Source organism: Homarus americanus, unplaced genomic scaffold (assembly GCF_018991925.1).
Source record: "Homarus americanus isolate GMGI-L3 unplaced genomic scaffold, GMGI_Hamer_2.0 scaffold41643, whole genome shotgun sequence".
NCBI lineage: Eukaryota > Metazoa > Arthropoda > Malacostraca > Decapoda > Nephropidae > Homarus > Homarus americanus.
This window is the reverse complement of record NW_024719383.1, coordinates 12,331-37,500: the sequence shown is the minus strand read 5'-3', so window position 1 is coordinate 37,500 and position 25,170 is coordinate 12,331. Positions and strand designations below refer to the sequence as shown.

The following is a 25,170-nucleotide window of genomic DNA, read 5'->3' as shown; positions in this document are numbered from 1 at the left end:
ACACCCACACACACACACTGGAGTGCTTGACGTCAAAGAACCTGGTGCAGGGTGACGCAGCCCGACTATATATGGGCGCCCTATCCCAAGACAGTTAATCATAAAAAACCTATTACAGCATCAGCACTTTTATGGGATACTACTGCGTTTTGGCCCCTGGAAAAGATGAATGGTTTAAGGTGCAAAGAGGATGGATGCTTAAGAAAGAGTTGTCGAGGGCAGGAACTGGAGATAATTGTTCAGGTGACCATTGGATGTATAAAGGGTTAACTCAAGTGTTTTATAGTGTTTCCTGCCCAAGTTACTGAGAGGTAAAACAAAACATGACTTAAGTGTTTCAGGTGAGGATGTTGTGGTGTGTGGGCGGTGCTGAAGAAAGCCACCACAATCACCACACCACAACACCACTTACCACACTCTACGACACCACTAACCACCACACCACTACCACCCACCCCACCAACCACACCACTAACCACCACACCACTAACCACAACCACACCACTTACCACAACCACACCACTAACCACCACACCACACCACTAACCACCACACCACTTACCATAGGTTTCTCGTTCAGCTGGAGCCGCTCTAGGTCACCTTGCTCAAAGAACTCGTCAGCCACCAGTTTAGCCGTCTTGTGTTGTACCTCCCACGGTTTAGCGATGGCTGATACGTCACATGCCGTCATCATAACCCACACAACACTGCCGAGGGAGCTTAGGTCAGCCAGGGGGTCACTTTAGGTATATTAGGGTCAATTAGGTCACAACAGGTACATTGGGTCAACAAATAAATTAGGGTCACAGCAGGTACATTAGGTCAACAAATAAATTAGGTCACACAACAAAAGTCACAGCAGGTACATTGGGTCAACAATTAAATTAGGTCACAGCAGGTATGCACAGATTGGTGTAATATTCATAGTGAGGTTAATTAAGAGGAAATATTTTTAGAAGAATAAGAGAAAATGTTGCAGTGTTTTGTTGAACTAGGAAAAAGGTTTACAGCTCTGGGGGAGGGGCAGAGTCTGTTGCTGTTGATGTGTGTGTGTGTGGTGTGTGTGTGTGTAAAACTGTGTCATGTACATATATAATAATAAGTGTTTCTTGACTGTTCATTATTAAGGTGATTACAGTATATGGAAAAAATCTCCTTATATACACACACACACACACACACACACACACACACACACACACACACACACACACACACACACACACACACACACACACACACACACACACACACACACACACACACACACACGTATCTGAACACCTGACCAAACTCTACGGGTTCTCCTCTCCAATTTACGAGTTAGGTTATGACATTAGGTTAGGTTACAAGATCACTTAAGACACAGACTAACACAATCAGGAGAGGATGTTAATAATTCTAAAAGTTTAAAAGTCTTGGTGAACATGACTGAAGGACTCATGTTTTGGGGATGAGGATCTAAGTCTTAGGGAGCAAAGAAGAATGAAGGTCAGTGAGAGGTAAAGAATATTGGAACATGATGGACTGAAGATAAAAATGTACAGGGTTTACGTTAGTGTCTTAAAAAACTGTAACAGGGGCTAAGTAATTAAGTAAGTAAGTAAGTAAGTAAGTAAGTAAGTAAGTAAGTAAGTGAGTGAGTGAGTGAGTGAGTGAGTGAGTGATAGTGTAATTAGCTGCAGTTATAATTCTTCTGTATTGTTCAGTAACATGAGACAAGGCTGATAATAAGAGAAGAGTGTGCCAGGTAATGTAAGGTACTGCCAGGTATTATAGTACTGCCAGGTAATGTCAGGTACTGCCAGGTGTCAGGTACTGCCAGGTAATGTAAGGTACTGCCAGGTAATGTCAGGTACTGCCAGGTAATGTCAGGTACCATTGCTCGTTTCTTCGCTCTGCCAGTCGAACTCGCCGTTGTCCGAGAGCTCAAGGAAAGTGTTCTTCTTCTTAAAGTACATGGCCATGTCTGTACTGAGGATATGGTTCTCTACCAGCGTCATCACCCGGCGGTAGTCCTCTGCTGCCAGTGACTGTAACAACCATCACCCTTGTTTAGTGACTAACAACCATCACCCTTGTTTAGTGACTGTAACAAACATCACCCTTGTTTAGTGACTAACAACCATCACCCTTGTTTAGTGACTGTAACAACCATCACCCTTGTTTAGTGACTAACAACACCCTTGTTTAGTGATAAACACCTTGTTTAGTGACTAACAACCATCACCCTTGTTTAGTGACTGTAACAACCATCACCCTTGTTTAGTGACTAACTACCATCACCCTTGTTTAGTGGCTGTAACAACCATCACCCTTGTTTAGTGACTAACAACCATCACCCTTGTTTAGTGACTGTAACAACCATCACCCTTGTTTAGTGACTAACAACCATCACCCTTGTTTAGTGACTGTAAAACCATCACCCTTCTTAATGACTGTTAGAGGAGAACGGGTGAAACAAGAAACATCTTAATGACCTGACCTGACCTGACCTGACCATATATTATTACGGTATTTAACATCTGGTAATATTAGTGAAAATAATAATCAGGTAAGATACTAATAATTATATGACTTTAGGGCTGAAAATATAACATAATTATGAATATTATTAATAGTAACTAATGCTCAATTTAAGAACATAATTATTAGTTCGTATAGACAGTGAGAGACACTTTACTTGGTATTGACTTACACTTTTAACTAATGGTGTAAGATGAGATATTTAACTCGAGAGAACATTTTGAGATACCAGAGAGATGCAGGTTTAGTTTAAGTGTTTATTCGTCTCTCTCTCTCTCTCTCACCTGGAAAATGTTGTTAGAGTCTTGAGAGAGGATCATAACACACTGGTCGAAGTGGTGGTGTTCCATGGTGGAGGTGGAGTAGAGGATGGCCAAGGGGCTGTCGGTCTTGGTCTGGAAGCTGTTGTTAGTGCCGCGATGATCCAGGTCATGGCATAGACAGGCCACCAGCAGCCCCAGCATCTGTAGGGAGGGGAGGGAGGGAGCTTAGCTGATGGAGGGAGTGGAGGGGTTGATCAGTGTTGTGGAGGGTAGTGGAAGACGAAGGAGAAGAGAAAAACAGAGAAAATGAGATAAAGAGAGAAAGAAGAGAAACAAGGAAGAAAAATAAAGTTACAAAGAGAGAAATAAGGAAAGCTAAAAAGAGAGAGAGAGAGAGAGAGAGAGAGAGAGAGAGAGAGAGAGAGAGAGAGGAGAGAGTGTGTGTGTGTGTGTGTGAGTGTGTGTGAGTGTGAGACTTACCTCAAGTTCGGTCATAAACTGTTCCATCTTGCCAGTCTTCAGCATGGCAAACATGGTCTGGGCGACAGTCACAGCGTGGCGCCAGTTGTGGTACTTCACGGGTCGGTAATTCTTCTTCACACTCAACAGCCACCGACATAACACCTGCAATTCGTGTCATTAATTACACACCTGGTTAACAACACCTGCAATACGTGTCATTAATTACACACCTGGTTAACAAGGCCTGTAATACGTGTACTGGTTAACAACACCTGCAACACGTGTCATGTCTTATACACCTGATGAACACCTGTTATGAATAATGGGTGTTAATAAGGCGATGCTACCTGTAAAGACACCTACACACACGTGCAGACATCCATACATACATAGTCACCCACACACCCACACCCACTCCCACACCTCTTTACCCATGACCACACAACACACCTATCTACCCACAACACACCTACCCACCCACACCCACCCCCCTTCCACCCACCAGCCCGCCCATCCGCCCACCTCGTAAGATATGTGGAAGCAGTTGAGGAGGTCGAGATCAATGAACATCCTGACGACACTCTTACACGTCTCCTCGTCCGTCAACACACAGTCGCAGAAGTCGAAGCTGTGGAGAAGAAGTCCTGTTTGAGAACGTCCTAAACCGTAAAATCTAACCTAGCTTAATCTAACCTAATAAAATCTAACCTAATCTAGCCTAACCTGACCTGACCTGACCTAACATAACCTAACCTAGCTTAATCTAACCTAATAAAATCAAACCTAATCTAGCCTAACCTGACCTAACCTAACCTATTCTACTCTAACCTAAAAATACATAACCAAACCTAATCTCCCCTAACCTATCCAAACGTAACCTAATGTAACCAATCCTTACAAAACCTAACCTAACCTAACCAAACCAAACCTAACCTAACCCCTACAGTGACAACAGGAAGAACTTACTTGTAGAGGTCAAAGTCTAGTGAGGTTGGTATATCTGCTGTCCTCAGGTGCTCCGTGTCACTCTGGGATGCCGTGGCGTGGTAACTGAGACACTCTAGCGCCACCTGTTGCCGTGCCATCAACCGACCTGACGATACGAACCTCTGTGTTAAAATGTGTGGATAAGGACAGCCATAGGTGTACGTGTCTGGGGGTATGTGCATGTGTCAGTAGTATGTGTATGTGTCAGTAGTATGTGTATGTGTCAGTGGTATGTGTATATGTCAGTAGTATGTGTATATGTCAGTAGTATGTGTATGTGTGAGTAGTATGTGTATGTGTCAGTGGTATGTGTATGTGTCAGTGGTATGTGTATGTGTCAGTGGTATGTGTATATGTCAGTAGTATGTGTATATGTCAGTAGTATGTGTATGTGTCAGTAGTATGTGCATGTGTCAGTAGTATGTGCATGTGTCAGTAGTATGTGTATATGTCAGTAGTATGTGTATGTGTCAGTGAGTATGTGTATGTGTCAGTAGTATGTGTATGTGTCAGTAGTATGTGTATGTGTCAGTGGTATGTGTATGTGTCAGTAGTATGTGTATGTGTCAGTAGTATGTGTATGTGTCAGTAGTATGTGTATGTGTCAGTAGTATGTGTATGTGTCAGTAGTATGTGTATGTGTCAGTAGTATGTGTATGTGTCAGTAGTATGTGTATGTGTCAGTAGTATGTGTATGTGTCAGTAGTATGTGTATGTGTCAGTAGTATGTATGTGTCAGTAGTATGTGTGTATGTGTCAGTAGTATGTGTGTGTGTGTCGGTGGGTGTGTGTGTGTGTCAGTGTGGTATGTGTGTGTGTCAGTGGTATGTGTATGTGTCAGTGGTGTGTATGTGTCAGTGGTATGTGTACGTGTCTGGGGGTATGTGCATGTGTCAGTAGTATGTGTATGTGTCAGTAGTATGTGTATGTGTCAGTGGTATGTGTATATGTCAGTAGTATGTGTATATGTCAGTAGTATGTGTATGTGTCAGTAGTATGTGTATGTGTCAGTAGTATGTGTATGTGTCAGTGGTATGTGTATGTGTCAGTGGTATGTGTATATGTCAGTAGTATGTGTATATGTCAGTAGTATGTGTATGTGTCAGTAGTATGTGCATGTGTCAGTAGTATGTGCATGTGTCAGTAGTATGTGTATATGTCAGTAGTATGTGTATGTGTCAGTAGTATGTGTATATGTCAGTAGTATGTGTATGTGTCAGTGGTATGTGTATGTGTCAGTAGTATGTGTATGTGTCAGTAGTATGTGTATGTGTCAGTGGTATGTGTATATGTCAGTAGTATGTGTATGTGTCAGTGGTATGTGTATGTGGCAGTGGTATGTGTATGTGTACCTCTGATGTTCAATAGGACCCTAATATGCACTGGAACACAGGTAAACAAAGTCAATTAAAATCTTACAGTGGTCAATACAGATAAGAATCAATTAAAATCTTACAGTGGTCAATACAGATAAGAGTCAATTAATATCCTACAGTGTTCAATAGGACTCTAAGAGACACTCACAAGCCTTCTCGTACACCTGAGTGTTCTGGATGCCAAGACCACAGAAGATCGCAAAGGCTTCAAAGGTGTTGATGTCGTGGTCGGTAAAGTGAAGACCGCTCTCCTGTAGGTGTGAGGGAGAGAGTGAGAGATGGAGGGAGGGTAAGGGGGAGGGAGGGATGAAAGGGGGAGGTAGGAAGGGAGGGAGGGCTTAATGCATGGTATTTACAAAGTTTTATCCTAAATATTATTCCAATCCTTAAACATTAGAGTGTAAAGCCACATAAACATTGAAAACATTAACTATAAACATTCCCTCATAATTGCTGATATGGAACAGATCAAGTCACAATCATTAAACAGAGACGATGGTGTGGAAGCGTTAAGGCAAATTCTCTTATCATAATTCCGGATAAAAAAGCGAAAAAGAGATCAGATTTACTCATTAGGGAAGGATGCTATGGGAAGGGGGAGGAAGGGAGGGAAGGGAGGGAAGGAGGAAGGGAGGAAGGGAAGGGACTGATTGTGGTGCTGTGGGGGAGAGGGAAGGTAAAGGGAAAGGGTTAAGGGAGAGGAGGTAGAGGGATGGTTGTACTGTGAAGGAAGGTTGATGGAAGGGATTGTGTAGGGAATTGTGTTGGGGAAAAAAGGTAAATAGAATCCCCCTAACTCATGGTCGTAGGGGGGAAGATTGGGTAGTCATGGGGTTAAGCCATCGTACTCAAGAGGGTTAAGCCATCGTACTCAAGAGGGTTACAGTCATCGTACTCACAGGGATAAAACTATACTCAAGAGGTTAAAATACCTTACTTTACTGGGCTAATTCATTGTACTCAAGGGTTTGACATCATACTTAATGGACAAAACCGAATTCAGTGAGATAGATAGATAGATAGATAGAGAACCTTGTTTATCATCTGAGCCACGCCAAGGATCTTTCTGGAGGAGTTGAAAATGGGGATGGTAAGCACACTGTGGGTAACAAGGCCGCCGTCTTGTAGTGGACCACCGAGCCATTCCACCACATTGTTGATGTTGACTGTCTGTAACGCAAGGGTAGGCTTTAATACAACACAATACACCTTTACACATGCTACTACCTGCTCACCTGAACATTAACCATGCTTATTTACTTCACCTTATGATTAAACACTAAAACGCTAACCTAACCTAACCTAACCTAACCAAACCTAACCAAACCTAACCTAACCAAACTTAACTAAACCTAATCTAACCCTTTTTTTAAATACTCTTACATTGACACACATATAATACCACCCCCTCCTCCCACACACACACCCACACACACACCCACCCACACCCACACACACACCCACACACACAGGAGGACTTGGTGGGTCCTCAAACACAAGATCGATGGAATAATTGAACCTAACACTCAGCTTTAACACTCAGCCACACGACCACGCTGCTATGAAAGGTATATGACACTTATGACACATGACACTTATGACACAGATATATATTTGGCACTTATGGCAGATATACGACACTTAAGACAGGGATATATGACACTTATGGCAGGGGATATGACACTTATGGCAGGGGATATGACACTTATGACAGATATATGACATTTATGACAGATATATGACATTTATGACAGATATATGACATTTATGACAGATATATGACACTTATGACAGATATATGACATTTATAACAGATATATGACACTTATGACAGATATATGACATTTATGACAGATATATGACACTTATGACACACTTTCATTCATTACTTGGCATTCATTCACGCGTCTTTACTCAATTCTTACATTATTTTCTCTTCTTTCATTTTGTTGATTCCTTCATTCATAAGTGATTGAAATATGAATAATTATTTAATTTTTCGTCTTGATTTTATCGTAAATTTTTGTCCAAAATGGCGTCACTTATTTACATTTTCCCTCCTCCTCTCCTCTCTCTTTCTCCTCTCTCCTCTTCTTGCCCTATACTCTCTTCCTCTTCCTCCCTTTTCTCTCTTCTCTCTCTCCTCCTATTCTTTCTCCTCCCTTTTCCAGTCCTCTTCTTCCCCCTCTCTCTCTCCTTTTCTTCTCTTCTTCCCCCTCTCTTTTCTCCTCTTCTTCCTCCCCCTTTCTCTCTCTATCTCTCCCTCCCCCCTCCTCACTCACACTCCCTCCCTTCATTCTTTCACAATTTTAAATGAAGTATTCTTTCTGACTACATTTGTCTGTTTCACTGTCTGTCTGTCTGTCTGTCTGTCTGTCTGTCTGTCTGTTTATGTCTTTTTAAATCTGTCTGTCTGTCTGTCTGTGCTTATGTATGTCTGTATGTCCTGAATCAATACATTTTACTCAAGGCTCTCTAAGTTAACTCTCTCTCTCTCTCTCTCTCTCTCTCTCTCTCTCTCTCTCTCTCTCTCTCTCTCTCTCTCTCAGAATTACGTGAAAGTTTATATAAGATTTTGGATAAATATAAAACTTTTTATCATTATTCTATTCATATTTTTTCTTGGCCTGGCCCACATGGACGAACTTTTAACACACACACACACCCACACACACACACACACACACACACACACACACATGAATAATATACAGGTATGTAAGTTTAAGTAAAAATAAACACACACACACAGACGGACAGACGGACAGACAGACAGACAGACAGACAGACGGACAGACAGACAGACGGACAGACAGACAGACAGACAGACAGACAGACAAGATATGAGTGTAAACAATACCCTGCCCCATAGTTGATGCAGATAAGTAAATAATAATAATAATAATAATAATAATAATAATAATAAAAATAATAATAATAATAATAATAATAATAATAATAATAATAATAATAATAACAACAATAATAATAATAATAATAATAATAATAATAATAATAATAATAATAATGTTTTTTATTTAATTTGAAGAGGGAATGATATTATAATTAGTTAACCAGATTTTTAAGCAAACGACACTGATATATACCTGTACTCAACATTCATATGTACTCAACACTAACATGTACTCAACACTACCATGTACTCAACACTACCATGTACTCAACACTACCATGTACTCAACACTACCATGTACTCAACACTACCATATACTCAACACTCACATGTACTCAACACTAACATGTACTCAACACTACCATGTACTCAACACTAACCTGGCCCGTCGAGCAGACATAGTTAGCGAGTCGAGCGTGGATGGAGGCAGCCAACTGGGCCGATGAAGGTCTGGTAATTCGACACTCTCCTTCTTGTGACTGCAGCTCAAAGGCCATGTGCACCGTCATCGTCTCCGGCTGTAGGTGAGAGGGGTGGTGAGTGGGAGAGGTGGTGGTGAGAGGGTGAGTGGTGATGAGTGGGTAGAATGGTGGTGAGTGGGTAGAGTGGTGGTGAGAGGGTGAGTGATGGTGAGTGGGAGAGTGGTGATGAGAGGGTGAGTGATGGTGAGTGGGTAGTGGTGGTGAGGGGGTGAGTGATGGTGAGTGATGGTGAGTGGGTAGTGGTGGTGAGTGATGGTGAGTGGGAGAGTGGTGATGAGAGGGAGAGTGGTGATGAGAGGGTGAGTGGTGATGAGTGGGTAGAGTGGTGGTGAGAGGGTGAGTGGTGATGAAACCGGGAGAGAGAGAGAGAGAGAGAGAGAGAGAGACTTATAAAAAGTAGAAATTCCTGTTTAACTTCAAGGAGTAGATGAGGCCTTAATCTACCTTCAAGGAGTAGATGAGGCCTTAATCTACCTTCAAGGAGTAGATGAGGCCTTAATCTACCTTCAAGGAGTAGAGGAGGCCTTAATCTACCTTCAAGGAGTAGAGGAGGCCTTAATCTACCTTCAAGGAGTAGAGGAGGCTTTAATCTACCTTCAAGGAGTAGAGGAGGCCTTAATCTACCTTCAAGGAGTAGAGGAGGCCTTAATCTACCTTCAAGGAGTAGAGGAGGCCTTAATCTACCTTCAAGGAGTAGGAGGCGTAATCTACCTTCAAAGAGATGGGGGAGGGACTTAATCTGCCTTCTAAAGGGAGTGGGGAGGCGTGAAATCTGCTAAGGGAGTAGAGGAGGCCTTAATCCTGCCTTCAGGGAGTAGATGAGCCTTAATCTACCTTCAGGGGTAGAGGAGGCCCAGCAATCTGCCTTCAAGGGAGTAGGGAGGCCTTAATCTGCACCTTCAAAGGGTGGGAGGCCTTGAAATCTGCCTTCAGGAGTAGAGGAGGCCTTAATCTCTTCAAGGAGTAGAGGCCTTAATCTACCTTCAAGGAGTAGATGAAGCCTTAATCTGCCTTCAAAGAATGAGAGGCTGTAATCCTGCAGCTAAAAGGGTAGGAGGCAGCAATCTACAGCTTCAAGGAGTGGGAGGCCTTAATCTACCTTCAAGGAGTGAGGCTGTAATCTACCTTCAAGGAGTAGAGGAGGCAATCTACAGCCTTCAAGAATTGGGAGGCGTAATCTGCCTTCAAAAGGAGTGAGGGCGTAATCTGCCTTCAGGAGGTAGGGGAGGCCTTAATCTACCTTCAAGGGAGTAGATGAAGCCTTAATCTACCTTCAAGGAGTAGAGGAGGCCTTAATCTACCTTCAAGGAGTAGAGGAGGCCTTAATCTACCTTCAAGGAGTAGAGGAGGCCTTAATCTACCTTCAAGGAGTAGAGGAGGCCTTAATCTACCTTCAAAGAGTAGAGGAGGCTAGACTTACCGGGATTGCCATTAGCTTCTCCGGGGTCGGGGCGATGGTCTGGAATACAGAGACGAGGAGATAATCAAGCAACCTACCTGAGCCTTGATGACAGATAATTAGTGTTAGGTAGTGGTGGTAGTAGCGGAACTGATGGTTGTAGTAGTGGTAGTAGTGATGGTGGTAATTAATTAGTAGCGGAACTGATGGTTGTAGTAGTGGTAGTAGTGATGGTGGTAATTAGGTGGTAGTAGCGGAACTGATGGTTGTAGTAGTGGTAGTAGTGATGGTGGTAGTGGTAATGGTGGTGGTAGTGGCGGAACGATGGTTGTAGTAGTGGTAGTAGTGATGGTGGTAGTGGTGGTAGTAGCGGAACTGATGGTTGTAGTAGTGGTAGTAGTGATGGTGAAGTAGTGGTGGTAGTAGCCGGAACTGATGGTTGTAGTAGTGGTAGTAGTGATGGTGGTAGTGGTAATGGTGGTGGTAGTAGCGGAACTGATGGTTGTAGTAGTGGTAGTAGTGATGGTGGTAGTGGTGGTAGTAGCGGAACTGATGGTTGTAGTAGTGGTAGTAGTGATGGTGGTAGTGGTGGTAGTAGCGAACTGATGGTTGTAATGGTGGTAGTGATGAGGTGGTAGTGGTGGTAGTAGAGAACTGATGGTTGTAGTAGTGGTAATAGTGATAGTGGTAGTGGTGGTAATGGCAGAACGATGGTTGTAGTGGTGGTAATGTGATAGTGGTAGTAATTAGTAGCGGAACTGATGGTTGTAGTAGTGGTAGTAGTGATGGTGGTAGTGGTGGTAGTAGCGGAACTGATGGTTGTAGTAGTGGTAGTAGTGATGGTGGTAGTGGTGGTAGTACGGAACGATGGTTGTGAGTGGTAATAGTGATGGTGGTAGTGGTGGTATTAGCGGAACTGATGGTTGTAGTAGTGGTAGTAATGATGGTGGTAGTGGTAATGGTGGTGGTAGTAGCGGAACTGATGGTTGTAGTAGTGGTAGTAGTGATGGTGGTAGTGGTGGTAGTAGCGGAACTGATGGTTGTAGTAGTGGGTAGTAGTGATGGTGGTAGTGTTAATAATTGGTGGTAGTAGCGGAACTGATGGTTGTAGTTGTAGTAGTAGTGATGGTGGTAGTGGTAGTGGTGGTAGTAGCGGAACTGATGGTTGTAGTTGTAGTAGTGGTGGTGGTGGTTACGGAACTGATGGTTGTAGTAGTGATAGTGGTGGTGGTGGTTGCGGAAGTTATGGTGGTAGTAGTAGTAGTAGTGATGGTGGTATCAGAAGTAGTGGTAGTGGTGGTGGTAATAGTAGTAGTGTTAGTGGTGGCAGTGGTGGAACTGATGGTGTTACAATAATAATTAGTAGCACCAGTAATAGTATGTTATACAATTCAGCATTTAACACACAGCTATTTTCACATTACTTAACCTAATGTGAAGAGGAAGGAGAGAGAGAGAGAGAGAGAGAGAGAGAGAGAGAGAGAGAGAGATAACTCACCTGCCTTATCACCAGAGTCTCGGCAGGTTGGGATGTATCCAGGCTTGGTGTCTCCACTGTAGATCCTGTCGTCTGAAACATAAATCCCCCTTTAGTTATTTTCACCCTTTAATGGTCTCCCCTTAGCCACCTACCCCTTAATAGGGCTTATTTAATGACCATACCTGCGTGACATCCCTTAGTTATTTACCTGCTCTTTAGAATTCACCCCTTTTGTTACCTGTCTGTAAATAACGCGTGATTTTACTAACACAGATACACAATGTTTGTTTTTTTTTCAATATAAGTAAGATGATGTTAAATATATTACAAAAATTATTAAAAAAATAAAGAATGGTATAGATGACCCGTTCGTGGTAATTCTCCTACGTTGTTAACCGTGTCAGTCACTTGGTATCCACATTGTTTGAGTCTCCCATATAAACCCTTTCATAGAAAACTTACAAATATGGTGTTCACGAGTGGGACCTAAATTATTGGATTTCCCTTGACATCAAAGAGATTTACCCTATGCGCTCATACATAATGCATATAAAATAACATGAATACATCCACATAATTATACATGGAAGCGTACATATGTATATTCATTTACAGGTTGTTGTACATTAATATAAACATCAATGAACGTAATACTAGTCAATCATACACAAAGCTGTTTATAAAAAAGTGACATTATTTAGTAAGTAGTTCCCAAATTCATGAACGCTACACAATTATGCTAGAGTTTGAGTGCGAGTGAATGCATACGTTGAGTGCATTACGTTGAGTGTGCGTGTGTTGAGTGTGCGTGTTACCTGGGGGTCGAGAAGGTAGACGGAGCACCTCTCACACTTCAACAACTCTCGGGCTTCTGTCATGATCTTCGTCACTAGGCGGTCCAATGACGTCTGTTCCTCGAAGATGCCACGAGCCAGTTGAAGTAGCAGCTGAGGAAGGGCGAGTCAGGTCAGCTCAGGTCAGGTCAGGTCAGTAGGTAAGAAAAAAATAGGGTGTCTAATCTTCAGGTGTATAGCAGATAAATTAACCTGTCTTCATATTAACCCTGAGATAACACATACCAATTAACCCGGAGATAGCACACATACCCTATAATGACCTCTAATGGCCTACGATGACCTCTAATGGCCTACGATGACCTCTAATAACCTACGTGACCTCTAATAGCTTACAATGACCTATAATAATCTACAATGACATCTAATGACTCACAATGACCACTAATTGACTACAATGACCTCCAATGACCCAAGATCCCCTCTAATGACCTACAATGACCCAAGATCCCCTCTAATGACCTACAATGACCCAAGATCCCCTCTAATGACCTACAATGACCCAAGATCCCCTCTAATGACCTACAATGACTGAATCCTCTAATGACCTACAATGACCCAAGATCCCCTCTAATGATGACCTACAATGACCAGATCCCTCTAATGACCTCTAATGACCCAAGATCCTCTAGCCTGACCTACAATGAGCCCAGATCCTCTAATGACTACAATGACCCAGTCCTCTAATGACCTACAATGACCCAAGATCCCCTCTAATGACCTACAATGACCCAAGATCCCTCTAATGACCTACAATGACCCAAGATCCTCTAACCTACAATGACCCAAGATCCCCTCTAATGACCTACAATGACCCAAAGATCCACACTCTATTGACCTACAATGACCCAAGATCCCCTCTAATGACTCTATTTAAGATCCCCTCTAATGACCTACAATGACCCAAGATCCCTCTAATGACCTACAGGCCCAAAAGATCCTCTAATGACCTACAATGACCCCAAGATCCTCTGACCTACAATGACCCAAGAAGCCCCTCTAATGACCTAAAAATGACCCAGATCCCCTCATGTGACCTACAATGACCCAAGATCCCTCTAATGACCTACAATGACCCCAGATCCCTCTAATGACCTACAACCCAAGATCCTCTATTGACCTACAATGACCCAAGATCCCCTCTAATGACCTGTTGACCCAAAGATCCCCTCTAATGACCTAAAATGACCCAAGATCCCCTCTAATGACCTACAATGACCCAGATCCTTTAATGACCTACAATGACCCAAGATCCCCTCTAATGACCTACAATGACCCAAGATCCCCTCTAATGACCTACAATGACCCAAGATCCCCTCTAATGACCTACAATGACCCCTGGGAAAGGCACTCACCTGGTTTCTCTTGTACTCCCTCACCGACATATCAAACAGCTGTGCATTCTGAATTCCAATCCCGCAGAAGGTCAGGTATCGCCGGAACACCTGTTGAGAGGGGTAGAACAGGTGTTGAGAGGGGTAGAACAGGTGTTGAGAGAGGTAGAACAGGTGTTGAGGGGAACAGAATGTTGAGAGGGGTAGAACAGGTGTTGAGAGGGGTAGAACAGGTGTTGAGAGAGGTAGAACAGGTGTTGAGAGGGATAGAACAGGTGTTGACTCTGATATAACAGGTGTTGAGTGACAAGACAGGTGCTGGAGGCTGATTTTTCTCTTGTCAGGTAGTATCGTGTGTTGTTAACAGAATGTAATGAGATAAGGAAGGTCATTATCTTACCTTGTCAACAGGTAGAGAGAGAGAGAGAGAGAGAGAGAGAGTAATAATTCTCCTCTGTCTATAAAGGTGTGAGACAATCTTGGTGACCTTGTATGACCTGCACGTGACCCCTCCTTCCTTTGACCTTGATAATTATTGCAGTAGAAGGGGATTACATGAAAATTAGACACCCTAACTTATTTCACCTGATGATTTAACACCCTAACGCTAACCTGGTGGATTTAGGTTAAGTTAAGTTGGGTTGGGTTAGGTTAAGTTAGGTTAGATTAAATTAAGTTAGATTAGGGTGTTTATTCATCAGGTTAAATAAACTCGGGTGCTTAAACTACACATGATCATTTTAAGCCAAACTTCACAAGTGACCTCCAGATGACCCCTAAGATGACCCCTAAGTGACCTCCAGAAGACCACAAGTGACCCCAGGTGACCCCCAAATAATCCCCAAGATGACCTCCAGATGACCTCCAGATGTCCTCTAACTAACCTCTACATCTTGCTTGGTAAACTCATTGGTGCCATTCTTCTTGTTAATGATCTCTGCTACGCCAATCACCTCCCCCTCGTAGTTACACACCGGCATACACAACACACTCATGGTTCGATACCCAGTGCGTCGGTCAATGCTGGCGTCAAACCTCGGGTCCTGGGGAAGAGGGGGGTGGGGGGGGGGTTTGTTGGGGAGAGGGGGGGTTAGATACAGTCAAACATTATAACGCATTAAGGTACAATACATCAGTGGAAAATACAATATAATACAGTATAGTACATGTGAATATTATTAAAAAAAATACAGTGGAACATATACGGTACAGAATACAATGAAATACAGCATAGTAGAATGGAATACAATAAAATACAGCATAGTAGAATGGAATACAGTAAAATAAAGCACAATAGAATGGAATACAATACACTACAGTACACTACAGGTAAATAGTCTTGCTGAAATACAATAACCAACCTCTCGTCACTACCTCAGCATCGTACATTCAACACAGGTAACTTGACGGTGGCTTGACTCTGAAGACGTTACAGTATTAACCCCAAGAACGTCTTTATTTACCGCCTTACTAAGTTATACAGTCGAGTCATCTAAGTTTTAATTAGTTAGATATGAAATTAGACACTGGGATAACAATGATGGCTGGTGTGTGTGTGGTGGGGGGGGTGTGGGTGTGTGTGTGTGTGTGTGTGTGTGTGTGTGTGTGTGTGTGTGTGTGTGTGTGTGTGTGTGTGTCTCGATACTGATCATAAACATTGGGCTTTTATCTCTCTCAGACTCAGCCGCCGCCAACAGCCTTCATTGACGCCGACAACAACCTTCAACTCTCCTGCCACCACCACCACCACTATCACTAGAGCCGCCCTAACACGCCAACATAATCGTCTCACTCTTGAGGATCATAGCTGGGACTGACGTGGACACTGACACCAATTTTGATCAAAGAGTTTTTTTCTGTCCAGTGTTCATGACGCCTCCTCCCCCCCTCCCCACACCTCACCTCACCTCACCTCACCTCTCTCCTCCTACCTCTAACTTCCCTCTACGCACCTCAAGACATCCTCCCAGCCTTCCCTCTCCCCTCCCACACCTCCTGAGCATATCCTCCCACACCACACCACACACCACTCACCATACACACCACACCTCTCACCACCTTCCTCCACGTCTCTCCCCCCCCCCCTCCTGCGTGTCACTGAACGATACTCCCAAGATATTTAAGGTACTAGACCAGGTTCTTTCTCCCCATGAGCTTTACTTTGACACCCTTTTCTAGTCTTGTCAACACCATACTGTTGACACGCCATACACACTATCCATACACACACTATACATATATAATTGCCATAACATACATACATACATATACACAGCATATACCGACTGGGGGACAGCACAGACAGACAGACAGACAGAGACAGACAGGCGACACAGGTGGTTTTATATGTTAAGGTACGTTTGAATACTGTTGGTGTTATCATAGAAACTGCATCAATCTCTCTCTCCTCACTTTCTCTCCTGTTCATCTATTTCTCTCATCTATCCTTCTTCCTCCCTCCCTCTCCTTCTCTTCTTCCTCCTTCCTCCCTCTTCTCCCACCTCCCTTTCTCTTTCCTTCCCTTCCTCTTCCTTTCCATATTCTACCTCCTCCCCTTCCCTCCTCCGACCTTCACTATCTCTCTTCCTCCTCCCCCCCTTCTTTCCATCTCTTCCTCCCCCCTCTTCCACCCCTCCCCCTTCACCCCTCCCCACCCTCCCCCTTCACCTCCTTTCTTGCCACCCCTCCCCCTTCACCCCTACCCCCTTCACCTCCCCTTCACCTCACTTCACCCCTTCACCTAACCCTTACCCCTCCCCCCCTTCACCCGTCTCAAGGATGAACGTGTACGAAACCAAATTACCAAAATGAAACCTGATTGAGCAATTGATTAGTTGCGTAATATCTGTTTTCGATACTCTCAGAGTTGTCTGTCTGTCTGTATGTCTGTCTGTCTTACTGTCTATGAGTTGGCACCAGCTGGGGTATGTTTGGCTCGGAGGTCTGTTTGTCTGTCTGTCTGTCTGTCTTGGTGGATATTTATTACTCTTTCCCTGTCTGTCTATTTTTCTGTTTACTTCCTTCACTCTCTTTCTGTCTGTCTGTCTGTCTCGTCCCTATTCTGTCTGTCTGTCTGTCTCGTTACATTTCTGTCTGTCTGTATCGTCCCTATTCTGTCTACATATCTAAATTTATCTCTAATTCTCCGTCTATCTGTCTCTCTACCTGTCCTTCCCTCACCTCACTATTTATCTCCATTTATCCTTACTCCTCATTTTCCACAACAAAACACTCCTCATCCCCCCCCACCCCACTACTAGCTGTGATCACCTGTAGTAATAAAACACCTGTCCAGCTACATGTTTCACTCCCTCGGTAAAACGACTTATGAGCCATCCTGTACATTACTCTCGTTAAAGCGACTTATGCGTCACCCTGTATATGACACTTCACACCTAAATCACAACCGGTTTGTTGCTCTATATAGATAAAACTGACACTCTCACCCCCAGCTGCCTCGCAAACCTTTTCGGGAAGGTTTGTAGTTGCCATAAATTTACATATTGCAGAAAATCGTAAAATTAAATGCACATCTGGAAAAATTTTCTCTGATCTGTTTCATGTACCGAGTGCTGAGAGAGAGAAAGAGAGAGAGAGAGAGAGAGAGAGAGAGAGAGAGAGAGAGAGCCTCGTTACCTGTTGCCAGCTCTCCAGGTAAGGATATGCCCATGACAGGTAAATGTTGACGTACCTGGTAAGCGTCCTTGATGTTGATGACCTCCTTGGTGCTGGCAACGTGGCCGACGATGCCCACACCCCATGGCAGTAGGATCTCCTTCTCGGCAGCATTAGACAGCGCCTCCTCCAGGACTGTCAGGGAGGAAGGAGCCCTCTTAGTGGGTTCTGTTTGTTCCAGTGTAAGCGAATTTAGTATCAGCTGTAATCTCCAATGTAAATAAACCTACGATCAGCTGTTGTCACCATGTAAATAGGCCTACGATCAGCTGTTATCATATGTAAACAAACCTACAATCAGCTGTTACCACACTGTCCATACAACAATATGCAGAGGTGCCCTACAGCTCTTAATATTGATAAACAAACACAATCCTATCGTTTCTGGCCCTGGAGGAAGGAAGGAGGGAAGGAGGGAGGGAAGGAAGGAAGGAAGGAAGGAAGGAAGGAAGAAGGTGCTATCTGAATCCAGGTCCCCACACTGTATTTTAACAACCTATAACTACTATAATTGACTGGATCGATAATGGCTCTCTATAACTGCTTCCCAAAGTTAGCTATCACTCAGTATTGATTCCAAATATAATATCACTTGTCACTATTGATAAAACGTAAAAAGTTATCTATTGTTATCTATTTTACTGTGATATTGATCGTAATTCCCCTATAGTAAACACGATAAGAATACAGTAATGATAACAGGGAGAGGTAAGGATAATCTACGGTGAGTTGATACCCTGTTATGTTAATCTGACCCCAGGTAAGAATTCTTGTCACAGTTACCGAGATATTTAGCTTAGGGAGATTAACTTAAGGGGATTATGAAGCAAGATTAACATAAAGAGGATTATGAAGCAAGATTAATTAGTGTTGAGGTACGCATTGTTACCTGATGGGAATGAATGACTGTGTGTTTGTTTACTATGTCAGGACTTTATGCCGATAGTGAATAAAATAGTGTATAAATAATCATCTGAGAAAATTGAGTCTCTGTCACACACACACACACACACACACACACACACACACACACACCGTAGAGTACCTGTATCAACCGTGACGTCAAAGAGCTTGGCTACGAGGTACCGGTTGTGTCGTGGCCCCTGGGTAAGGAAGAGGGAGGCTCGGTCGGCGTGAGTGAGGTGGCCGACGTTCACCAGGATCTTGTGGCACAGTGTGTCTATGTCCAGCTCTGTGCTGATGTCCCGGATTAGCTCCATGAACAGTTCCGGCTCCGTCAGTCGTTCCACCTGCTCGATATATGAGTTAATGAGATCACCTGTAGATTGGAACTCCGGTTGATTTGGTCTCATTACTGATTACCCTAACGCTAACGTAATCTAACCTAACGCTAAGCTAACCTAAACTGACGCTATCTTAACCTAACCTAATCTAACGCTAAGCTAACCTAAACTAACGCTATCTTAACCTAACCTAACCTAACGCTAAGCTAACCTAAACTAACGCTATCTTAACCTAATCTAACCTAACGCTAACGTAATCTAACCTAACCTGTGACCAACCTAGAGCTCAGGTAAGAATCTCCTTAATTGCGTCACCTGTAACAACTCAACTACCTCATAAACGTAACCATACCCAAAGTAACTACTACAGTACTATTATTTGGCCACAACAGATTAAATATGTAGAAAATAAATACCTTAACATATTTTTGCTGTGAGTTAATGACGAGAATTACAAAACACAATAATAAACTAAAATGCATTTAATGATACTTTCCCTTAGATTAATTAACTTTACCTAACATTCATACACCAAAGAATTAATCAAACTTTTCTCAATCTTAAGATAAACCAGAAAAAAAAATCTCACAGACTAAAAATAAACTTGACTGGAATAATGTAAAAAAAAAAAAAAAAAAAAAAAAAATCTAAGTCAATTATCAGTGACCAACCACCAGATGGACTTTACCTTCTTGGACTTGAGACTCTTGGGGGAGAGCCAGGAGCTGATGGAGTTCCTTCTGCTGGAGTAGGAGTAGTTAGCCACCAGGTGTTGGTTGTCTGTAGGCGTGCCAGAGGTCGGGGTATCCTTGTTATCAGATTCCCAAGAGCGTTCCAGTTGGTCTGTCTGTAAGAGGCTGCGGCCCCCGCGTAGGTTCCTGAATGCCTGAAGAAGGAGAAGAAGGAGAAGGAGGAGGAGGAGGTGTTCATAACAGATGGGTATAAAAGGTATTGCTATGATAAATAAAGAGATTATATGCTCAGTCAAATGATCAATCACCACTACCACCACTATCACCATCCCCACTACCACCACTATCACCACCCCCACCATACAAAAAAAAAGACCACTACCACCATTACCATTACTACAACCACCACCACCACATTCACAACCACCACTACCACCACACCTCATCATCTCAGCAACAACCTCCACTACCACCATCCCTACCACAACCACCACTATCACCACACCTCATCATCTCAGCAACAACCTCCACTACCACCATCCCTACCACTATCACCACTACCACCATCCCTACCACTATCCCCACCACCACCACCACCACCACTACTTACGGCCATGGGTGTTCTCTCCCTCAGCCAACGCTCGACGACGTGTGGGTGTCGATCTAAGAAGGCCTCGACCTGTTCCTCCTGCAGGTCGGGGCTCAGGCCGCGCTCACTAGGGGGAGACATTCCAGAGGAGAAGGTCGGGCTGGATGACCTTGGGCTTTGGGCTTCGTCTGTAGGGAGAAGAGACAGTTGTGAGATGGGGTCTGTGTGTCTGTTGTGAGATGAGGCTCTGGGGTCTGGGGTCTGTTGTGAGATGAGGCTCTGGGGTCTGGGGTCTGTTGTGAGATGAGGCTCTGGGGTCTGGGGTCTGTTGTGAGATGAGGTCTGGGGTCTGTAGGTCTGTTGTGAGATGAGGTCTGGGGTCTGTAGGTCTGTTGTGAGATGAGGTCTGTTGTCTGTAGGTCTGTTGTGAGATGGGGTCTGTTGTCTGTGTGTCTGTCTGCCGTCTATGTGTCTGTTGTTTGTGTCTGTGAGCCTCTTGTCCGCCGTTTGTTTATATTTACAGTAGTAAACTCTTATTTACAAACTGATTTACATTTAAGTTCGATTTACACATTGAATTCTGTAGTACTTGGCTGGATTTACATAGTTCCTTCTACAGCACCAGAACTGATTTACACAATGCTCTCTACAGTACAAAGATCGATTTACACAGTACCCTAGAATAAGTGACTGATTTACATAATAACTCTACAGCACCAGAACTGATTTACACAATGCTCTCTACAGTACCGGAACCGATTTACACAATGCTCTCTACAGCACCGGACTCAAATCACTGTAGCAAAATCATCCACTACGGGAGTCAGGCAGGTCTACAGTCAGTCAACCAAACCACTACAGTATTCAACACAATTCTGTAACTATTTTTCACGCTGTTACAAGCACGTGATTATGTAATTAATTTCGGCTTTAAAGGACTACCTGCAAATCGCATTAATTGGCATTGTTGAAATTCTTTGGTTTATTAATATTTCGGGTTTAGTTTTTTTTTTTATTATATGTAGGAAATTTTTATACGTGATTTATGGGATAGACTTTGTTTTTGTTTTAAGGATCACATGAAGATTAGACACTCATGTTTAGTTCACGTATTAAACATGCTAACCTAACCTGATCTAACTAATCTAACCTGACTTAATCTAACTAACCTAATCTAATCTAATCCAAGTAGCGTTAAATAAGACAAAAGCAAAACAAAAACACAGAAATAAGATAAAGAGAGAGATACTTGACGAGACGACTGGACATGACACTTGGCAGACTCGGAAACAAACCCACGAAAATGATCCTATAGAAATAATAATAATAATAATAATAATAATAATAATAATAATAATAATAATAATAATAATAATAATAATAATAATAATAATAAAGTATCACCATTCTATCTTGCTATACTGATACGCTTACATAAAATCAAGATACAGTATAATTACCTTTAGCTGAAAAAATCACGGAAGCGATATTCACTTAGCTATTAAAGAGGATAATATCTATTGACTAAAGGCGTGACTATCAAGCCCTACATTAAAAAAATACCTACTTGAGTGTATTAGCAATTTGCATATTAATGAGGGTCTTTTGGACGTGGTTAGTTCTGTACATAAGACGTAATTAACCTGTAATACCTGTTTTAAAAATGACTTCAAGGTAAATCAATATTTTCACTTATCTGATTAAAATGCCGTTTGATTTTTTTTTTCTTTTTTTTTGACGGTGAAATAAAGTCGTGTTTTATTTTGACCGTTTGATTGTTAGATGAGTGTATGTGTGTTAGGTGTTGTAAGAGGAGTACCTAGAGTGTGAGGTGAGTGTATCTTAGTAGTAGTTCGAGTGTGAGGTGAGTGTATCTTAGTAGTGTTCAGTGTCAGGTGAGTGTATCTTAGTAGTAGTTCGAGTGTCAGGTGAGTGTATCTTAGTAGTAGTTCAGTTGAGAACTATAATTCAGTGTGAGAAAGTATCTATATTTCGAGGTCAGGTGAGTGTATCTTAGTAGTAGTTCGAGTGTGAGGTGAGTGTATCTTAGTATTAGTTTGAGTGTGAGGTGAGTGTATCTTAGTAGTAGTTCGAGTGTCAGGTGAGTGTATCTTAGTAGTAGTTCGAGTGTCAGGTGAGTGTATCTTAGTAGTAGTTCGAGTGTGAGGTGAGTGTATCTTAGTAGTAGTTCGAGTGTCAGGTGAGTGTATCTTAGTAGTAGTTCGAGTGTGACAAAAACAAAAGAAGACCCTCTTAACCGGGGGGGGGGGGTGGGGGAGGAGGAGGGAGGGGGCGTTTCGAGTCTAAAGTAAACACGAGACACGACGCTGTCGAAAATTCCCCAATTTCTTGAGTTAGACCTTCAGTGGAGGTTGACCTTGGCTACATAGGGCAACAAGACTCCACAAGAACAAAAGTGTAAAGTTGATAGCAGAAAACACGATGACTTAACCACTTAACTACGATGACTTAACCCTTTAACTACAATGACTTAACCCCTTAACTACGATGACTTAACCCTTTAACTACGATGACTTAACCCTTTAACTACAATGACAACCCCTTAACTACAGTAACTTAACCCTTTAACTACAATGACAACCCCTTAACTACAGTAACTTAACCCTTTAGCCACAATAACTAAACACACCTGCTTGGAACTGCTTTTATATCTTCAGTTAACAACATATGAGGCTTTTATTGTCACTGTGAAGAGTTAATTATAAAAGCTTAGTCGAAAGGTTAACAACAAAAGGTGGAGAGGAAGAGCTTAGTGTAGAGACGGAAGAACTAACAACGATTTCGAGATTTAAAAAAAAAATAATGATGAAAAAAATATGACACGGAATGAGAAACTGAGACAAGTGGAAAATTAAATATATCTTTGTTCAGGAAATGGTAAGGTAGTGAGAGAGAGAGAGAGAGAGAGAGAGAGAGAGAGAGAGAGATAGAGAGAGAGAGAGAGAGAGAGAGAGAGAGAGAGAGAGAGAGAGAGAGATGGAATTTACGCGTAGTTAGACCACAAGAAGTATAAATGTTGGGGTAGAACACGAACACACACACACACACACACACACACACACACACACACACACACACACACATTACCAGGGGTCTTGTAAGACAATGAGGGCAGGGGAGGTGTTGAAGGCTGGAAGACGACAAACACGACGAGGAAATTACATCATTGGTGACTTATGCTGAGACTCGAGGTGTGTGTGTGTGTGTGTGTGTGTGTGTGTGTGTGTGTGTCAGTACAAGGACCAACTAAGCCCCAATAACAAACTACACATCACTGACCTGTATTGATGGAGCAGATGGGGAAGGAGATCTCGGGGTCACAGTCGTGGTGTGGGGAGGTCACCAGCACGGGAGGGGATCCTATTCCCTCCTGCACCACCTCCCGAGCCTCCGAGGGGGGTGACATCCTCGCTGCCTGCTGCTGCTGACACACCTGATAGTCCTCGTTCATGGCTATCACTCTGGGCCCGATCGATGAGGGTCCATTTGAGGAGGGACCGTTCGGGGATGGTTCAGCAGGTGAGGGCCCGTTCGGGGAAGGACCGGTCGGGGGGGTTCCATTCGAGGAGGGCTGAGTCGGTGAAGGCCCTGTTGGGGAGGGCGTGAGGCCCGAACACGGGGTGACCGGCAGGACATCGGTCTCCTCGTCAGGATGGCTTTCGGGACCTGAGTCATGGTCGAGGGAGTCGAGGTTGGTGTTGTCGGGGTTGTCGGGTGTGGCACAGAAGAACCGCGAGTCACACACGACGGTGGTGGCCGAGCTGGCCGTCGTCTCCCCGTCCTCGGCCAGGCTGTCAGGGTCCATTCCCATCTCGACGGAGTCCATCGCTTGGAGAGGACGCACCTGAGTCAGATTCTGGACGTTGACGCGGCCGTTGTGGTTGGCCGTCGTTGCGTCGGCCTGAGACGCCCGTGGGTTGTCCTCCACGGCTGCTATTGGGTTCGGGTGAGGGGGTTGGGGGGCCTGGTGGTGGGTAGGGGCGCCGTCCGTCTCATCCTGGCCCTCCATGCCGAGGGAAGGACGTCCAGCTGGCGTGCTGACATGCCCAAGACGTCATCCGCTCTGTTGCTGCCTCTCGCCCTCCCTCCCAACAACTCCCAGAGACATGGAAGCTACATCACGAGGACACCTCCGGCAGTCTTACACACACACACACACACACACAGCAAACGTTCCTTACTCTCACAACTTAAGTTACTCAACACTACGTTCCTCCAGCGTCTAAACACAATGTGAACGTACTACACTCAGACGTGTCCTAGGCAACACAACCTTTTCCTCATCCAGTGCGAGACGTCCTTCAACACTGTTCAATACTCTCCTCGCCTTCAGTTCCGTTACTCGTGTACCTGAATACCTCGTTCACCGTCACTAACTCACTGTTCACTCTTATCAGTCAGTATCGCTCCCTTGTGTAGTCACCATAAGCCGCCACTGCTTGTCACCAGAGCCTCTATCTGAAATAAAAGAAAACATGTTAACTTTTTCCTAAGGTATATTAATGTTAGTAACACATAATAAGTAAATCAATCTAAGAATAGTTATTTCCCTGAGTAATTAAATACCCTTACATATAAATACTTCTTAAAATAGAGAAAATGGACCTATCGATTAGCCTGACAGAGTCCAACATAACGACTGGGATTTGAAGCAAGTCTTAATGGGCCGCGGTCCTAATGGGGTCCACTTGTGATGCACCTCACCTCAGTCTACAAGATCCTCAGTATTAATGATTCCTAAAGGTTAAATTTGGTTAGGTTAAGTTAGGTCCTAAAGTGAGAGCCTCTGAAACCCCCCAGTGAGAGCCTCAGAACCCTCCCCAATGAGCCTAAGAACCCCGAGTAAGAGCCTCCGAACGCCCCCCCCCCTCC

The 25,170-nt window shown here is 43.5% G+C and overlaps 1 protein-coding gene across 1 annotated transcript in view; it reads right to left on the bottom strand.

Moving 5' to 3' along the window:
• Window positions 1–24,764, bottom strand: part of LOC121860052 (cGMP-specific 3',5'-cyclic phosphodiesterase-like) — a 36,877-nt gene extending 12,113 nt beyond the window's left edge. Inside the window, 20 exon segments of the mRNA XM_042357061.1 lie at window positions 563–696; window positions 699–707; window positions 1,880–2,033; window positions 2,811–2,990; window positions 3,270–3,413; window positions 3,774–3,879; window positions 4,218–4,344; window positions 5,763–5,865; window positions 6,647–6,784; window positions 8,909–9,046; window positions 10,431–10,469; window positions 11,908–11,979; window positions 12,705–12,836; window positions 14,099–14,188; window positions 14,962–15,120; window positions 17,769–17,887; window positions 18,798–19,002; window positions 19,685–19,882; window positions 20,299–20,465; window positions 23,578–24,764. Coding sequence (XP_042212995.1) covers window positions 563–696; window positions 699–707; window positions 1,880–2,033; window positions 2,811–2,990; window positions 3,270–3,413; window positions 3,774–3,879; window positions 4,218–4,344; window positions 5,763–5,865; window positions 6,647–6,784; window positions 8,909–9,046; window positions 10,431–10,469; window positions 11,908–11,979; window positions 12,705–12,836; window positions 14,099–14,188; window positions 14,962–15,120; window positions 17,769–17,887; window positions 18,798–19,002; window positions 19,685–19,882; window positions 20,299–20,465; window positions 23,578–24,307 — 3,144 coding nt within the window. The 5' untranslated portion in view covers window positions 24,308–24,764.
• Between the last annotated feature and the right edge of the window lie 406 nt (window positions 24,765–25,170).